The sequence below is a fragment of the Heloderma suspectum genome, chromosome 4 (assembly GCF_057233095.1).
Source record: "Heloderma suspectum isolate Gila_16-S chromosome 4, 16-S_ref, whole genome shotgun sequence".
Taxonomy (NCBI): domain Eukaryota; kingdom Metazoa; phylum Chordata; class Lepidosauria; order Squamata; family Helodermatidae; genus Heloderma; species Heloderma suspectum.
In genome coordinates, this window is record NC_139461.1 from 232,803,941 (window position 1) to 232,809,400 (window position 5,460).

General features: G+C 42.5%; 1 protein-coding gene across 1 annotated transcript; it reads right to left on the bottom strand.

Moving 5' to 3' along the window:
* Positions 1-207: 207 nt before the first annotated feature.
* Positions 208-5,318, bottom strand: UQCRH (ubiquinol-cytochrome c reductase hinge protein). Its single transcript, XM_084852614.1, has 4 exons — positions 5,226-5,318; positions 2,078-2,107; positions 914-1,075; positions 208-451 (listed from the first exon to the last, which is right to left on the bottom strand). The coding sequence occupies exons 1-4, from the start codon at positions 5,274-5,276 to the stop codon at positions 419-421; spliced, it is 276 nt and encodes a 91-aa protein (XP_084708740.1). The 5' UTR covers positions 5,277-5,318; the 3' UTR covers positions 208-418.
* Between the last annotated feature and the right edge of the window lie 142 nt (positions 5,319-5,460).

Here is a 5,460-nt window from a genome sequence, read left to right on the forward strand (position 1 = left end):
TTTTTAAAATCCAGGAAATGATGATCTATATGCAATTCTATTATTTTTAATGTCATGAAAAATGGACACTTTGCAGTAATAAACTTCCTGAATTTGGTTTATGTTTAATCTCAGAGCATGCTAGGATGCTTATTTGATTTGTACTCCGCCTTTCTACCAAGAAAAATGGCACTCAAGGATGCTTCTGAGTTAACAAACATTTTCACATTTCACAGGAAACATGTTTAATATGGGAAGCTACAGAGACATTGTTAAGAGCTGCAAATCTTCCAGAGAACATAGAAGTATCTTGATGGCATCTCACAGAATTGCCAGAGCTAGTTCCATTCTTCTCAAGCCACAGATGCAGAGCAACACATCTACTCAAACAGAAGTTTCATCAGGTATGCAGAAGGAGGAGACTGGCTTGTAAGAACATTTATTTCAATTTGGAGAAGAGTTTATGAGCCACCTGAAAACCAAAAGATAAATGCATTAAATGTAAACAGGACTTGCTTTATGAAGAGACACATTAGTCTTAATGTTGCACTCCTTTGGGAGCTAACTGCATTTCTGCAAACTCGAAAGCTTGTTACAGAGGGCTGTACTTTAGCAGCAGCAGGCTAATCCATAGGATTTCCTTCACAAAACATTTGGATGCTAAACAGCATTTATAAACAATAAAGAGTGAAATTTTTTGACAACCATACAGTTTCTCTTATGAAGCTGACAATTCTTTCAAAGCTATGAGATATATCAAAATGGCATTTGAATTCTTTGAATCTAGATATTCATTTAATTACTATCTTTGTTCATTGTTTGATGTCAGTACAGACTGAATAAGCTTCTATGGCTAAACACTGGAGAAATAAGATTCTTTTTCAGAACCACAAGCCAATGTTCATACTTAGAAATTATTCTGAAGCAAACTTACACAATGGTCTCTAGCATGTAAGAAGTCAAAAAGCTCCTCTGTACATTTCTCTTCTGTATGGGACCTTGAGGACACTCGAGCATCACACTCCTCTAAACGTTCCCGGGCTTTCACACATTTTTCTGACTGTTCACAATGCTCCCTGATAGTAGTTAAAGGATCCTGAAAGAAAAGCAACATATAAGTAGGAATAGTTAATGCAGATGGCTCATTGCTAGGGTACATCCTTACCCTAACAAGCTGGAATACAGAAACTTGCTATCTCTGTCTCTAATCCCAGATAGATGAGAATCACAACAAGCTTAGAAACCATGAGCTACAAAATGCAGGACATCACCAACCATACTATAGCAGCTAGGATGGCTGAGAAGCATTTGTAAAAAGTGAAGCCAAGAGTCTCGTAACTATAAACAAGGGCCTGTGAGCCATGCGTAACTATTGGTATGCAGAGCCCACACAAATTGCAATCCAAATGGTGTCTCTCGTTGCTCTAGACTGAGAGAAGAACACATATCCCCAAAAAGATGCATATAAAATGAAATTTCAGGTATTCCAAATAGTGCAGTTTGGAGAGAATATTAAGCAAAAAAAGAAGCACATGAAGATACAGTACTACAACAGAGTACTAATATATTTTCAGTATATGAAAACACTCAGAAAAGATACAGGAAAGACATAGCACTTATCAGACTTGACCCATGCAATTTATGTTATCAGTTTTTCATTTTGCTCTTGAATTATCAGTCCCTAGGGAAAAAGTTATATACTAGTGGGGAAGAAAGCAAACTACACTTACGCTTGGCAGAAGCAACTTTTATTAATGTGTCAATAAGGCTACATGCAGAAGCTGCTGTAGGATTCTACAAATATTCAGAAAAGGTTACAATGTGATCCTGAGAAGAGATGCTACTTTGCTGAAACAACACTACTTGCATCTCAGTTTGCTATACAAAGAAAGGTACGTATTAACACTTTACTAATCAGCTTTTAGCTCTGAACCTGAATAGTCATCATCCCCACCACCCACACATCTTTGTATCATTTGCTGGTTTTCCAGTTCTAGATAGGAGATTCTGTGGAGTGAGATTTTTAACAAAGGTCTGTTGCACATGAGAGCCTGTGAAATACTTCTCTTGCCCCATCATTATATTTAAAGTTACATACCACAAGCTCTTCCTCTTCTTCCTCCTCTTCCTGAACAGAGAAACAAGAAAATCCAAAGAAACTGATAAGGGTCTTAATATTTACATACTGTATCTTCAGCTATAGCAAAACCAATAGCAATTCAATTATTTGCATTTTTCTATGTAGTACAGCAACCTATTATTTATTCCTAAATATTTGTTCAAAAGTATTTATTCCAATTGACCTTGGAGACAAGAGGTATACTGGACCACCAAATTACTGTGCAATGAAGCCCTCACTCCTGGAGGAAGGTTAAATTAGAACCACAGCCAAGCTTATGATGGAAAATCTACACCGCTTTAAGCACTGGAGATAGTTTGTGACAGGGATGAATGTCAACGGACAAAATCAAAATAAGGACCAAGCCAGAGGAGGTCTTATGGGAAGCCACTTAGGGTGCTTCCAGAACGAAGGGTCCTAGCACTAACAATCAGAAGGCATTGTGCAGCTAACTCCATCTTTCTTCCCATAACGGATCCGCTGCAGTAAGAAAAAAGACAGAAGTAGTGGTGGGAAAATATAGGGGGGTTACAAGTGTAAGGCAGTGATGTCTGGACCCCCACCCCCACCACACACACAATTCTGGGGAAAAGGCAGGGCGATGGCACAACAAAAGCACTGGAAGTACCACTCAATTTTGTGTAAGAGAACTGAGGAACAGATGTAGCAGAACACAGGAGAGGAACACATAGTTCCAGCATCTCGAGGGCCACAACTCTCATCATCCTTGACCATTGGCCATATTGGCTGGGGCTGATGGGAGTTGGGAGTCCAACATCAACCTGTTTACCCAGCTGTGTGGTAGAGGCTGATGGAATTAAGCACTCAAGTTATACCGTAAGCAAATATGGGAGAGACAGGCAGCGTTACATGGAAGGCACTGTGAAGCAACGTAATATGGAATGGGATAAATAATAAAGAATAACCATACACAGCTAACATACAAATATGGGTACCTATAGTGGAATTTAAAATGAGATTGGACAAATTATAGAGGAAGGAAAAGTGAGAAATAAACAGAAACAAAAATGGGGAAAAAACGGTTTGTGAAGTTGTACACAATATTTTCAGCAGGAATAGTACACTAGGCACTACAGAACAAAGACATTAAGCCGTAAGTGCTCTAGCAGAGATCATAGACAGTAAAAGCAGAGAAGGATGGAATGGGGGACCTCTTCTCTGGAAATCAGAGCATTCATGTGCACACAGAAGTTAGGACCTCTGTGAAAACCAAGGCAAGAGAAAAAAAATGAAGAAGGGAGAGATGAGCGCGTGTAACCTTTTTTTAATTTCTGGGGCTGCGGAGGGAAGTAATAAATATATGGACTATGAAACTGGTGAGGGCTTAACAGATGAGTATCAAGGAGAGGGTAAAAATTTGATTGCAATGAAACAGCAAGCCCAAAGAAAATATATACAATAAATGCAATAGAAAATACATACAATAAAAGCAATAGAAAGTAAATGCAATAAAAGCAACAGGCATAGAATTTATTTATATGCTGCCCAATAATAAGAGCTCGCTGGGCAGGTTTAAATAAAGCTTTGTATGTTCATGTTTTTTCTAATATTGAGTGTGCCCTGAAATGCAAGCTAAAGATACTTTAAATCAATTAATAAAGGCCCATTGACAGCACAACTCTATTGCCCTGGGACTGAGAGGAGAAGCGAAGCACCCCCTGGCTTCTGCCAGGAGCCCAAGAGCCACTGGGAAGCTGCACCCCTTGTTTCCCAGAAAGCCAAGGGGGAGACTAACATGGCCCATCCATCGGCCAGAGAAGAAGCAGGCCAGAGAATTAGCAGTCACAGGAATCTCGCTTCCTTCCCCCTTCCTCTCAGAAAGTACACTTAGCTCCAACTGACTGTTGCCCTGGGACAGCCTGAGGAAGGAAGGAAGGAAGGAAGCAAGCAAGCAAGCTTTGGACCCATCCACTGGCCAAAGGAACAAGAGCCACCAATTGCTATTCAAGCAGGAACACCAGCAAGTGAAGATTAGCCTGGCCCAAAGTGCATTCAAATGCCCCCTTAGAGCTCACCACCATGTTCTGGCCTTGAAAAACTCCATCTTCTTCCACTCCCTTTCCCTGTGTGTCTTGTTGTGTTAAGTTTGTAAGCCTGACAGCAGGTCCTACGTCGCTTTTTGATAGATGTGAGCAGCTTTGGGAGACAACAATTCTCTGACAAAATGTATTAGAGAAATAAATCCTGTGTGTGTTTACTCAGAAGCAAGTCACAGTAAGTTCAATGGGGCTTTGTTGTTGTTCAGTGTCGTGTCTGACTCTTCGTGACCCCATGAACCAGAGCATGCCAGGCCTTCCTGTCCTCCGCTCTCTCCCGGAGCGTGCTCAAGTTCATATTCACTGCATCGGTGATGCTATCTAGTCATCTCATCCTCTGCCGTCCCCTTCTCCTTTTGCCTTCAATCTTTCCCAGCATCAGGGTCTTTTCCAGGGAGTTTTCTCTTTGCATTAGGTGGCCAAAATATTTCAGCTTCAGTATCTGCCCTTCCAATGAGCACTCATGGTTGATTTCCTTTAGGATTGACTGATTTGACCTCCTTGCAGTCCAGGGGACTCGTAAGAGTCTTCTCCAGCACCACAGTTCGAAAGCATCGATTCTTCGGCGCTCAGCCTTCCTTATAGTCCAGCTCTCACAGCCATACGTTGCTACTGGGAAAACCATAGCTTTGATTATACGAACCTTTGTCGGCAAGGTGATGTCTCTGCTTCTTACTACGCTGTCTAGGTGTGCCATAACTTTCCTCCCAAGAAGCAAGCATCTTTTAATTGCATGGCTACAGTCACCGTCTGCGGTGATCTTGCAGCCCAAGAAAATAAAATCTGTCACTGCTTCCATTTCTTCCCCTTCTATATGCCAGAAAGTGATGGGGCCTGATGCAAATGGGCACAGGATTGCAGTCTTAACCATCTTGGCTAAGACTGCAATCTACCACCGTCCTATTAAAAAAGATCCAGAGCAAAAACAAACCAGGAGGTAGACTAAGACCCAGCGGGGGGAGGTGGTTTGGAGCGAAGGAAGCGGGGAGATTCAAGGAAGAGGGCGAAGGGGGCTCCTCAAGCTGAGGAATAAAGCAGCTTCCCTTCTCCCACTGCGGTGAAGAGCTCACCTCGGGGTCGCCGCTGCGGCCTTCCAGCGCCTCCTCGTCCTGCCACCCCATCTCAGCAAACCGTCCTCGGCCCTCGCTTAGCTGCCTCAGAAGGACGCGCCAGGGTCACCCGCACGCTCAACGGAAACCCCTCCCCTCCACCGCGCACTTCCAAAACGACGCTTCGTTCCGACCTTCTTAAGATGGCTCCCTTTTCCTGCACCCAATATGGCGCCGCCGTTTGCGGCGCATACAT

Coding starts and splice junctions, on each gene's coding strand:
- UQCRH (XM_084852614.1), bottom strand. CDS start 5,276: ATGGGGTGGCAGGACGAGGAGGCGCTGGAAGGCCGCAGCGGCGACCCC. Junction 2,108..5,225: donor GCCGCAGCGGCGACCCCGAG/GTGAGCTCTTCA, acceptor TTCTCTGTTCAG/GAAGAGGAGGAAGAAGAGGA. Junction 1,076..2,077: donor AAGAAGAGGAAGAGCTTGTG/GTATGTAACTTT, acceptor CTTTTCTTTCAG/GATCCTTTAACTACTATCAG.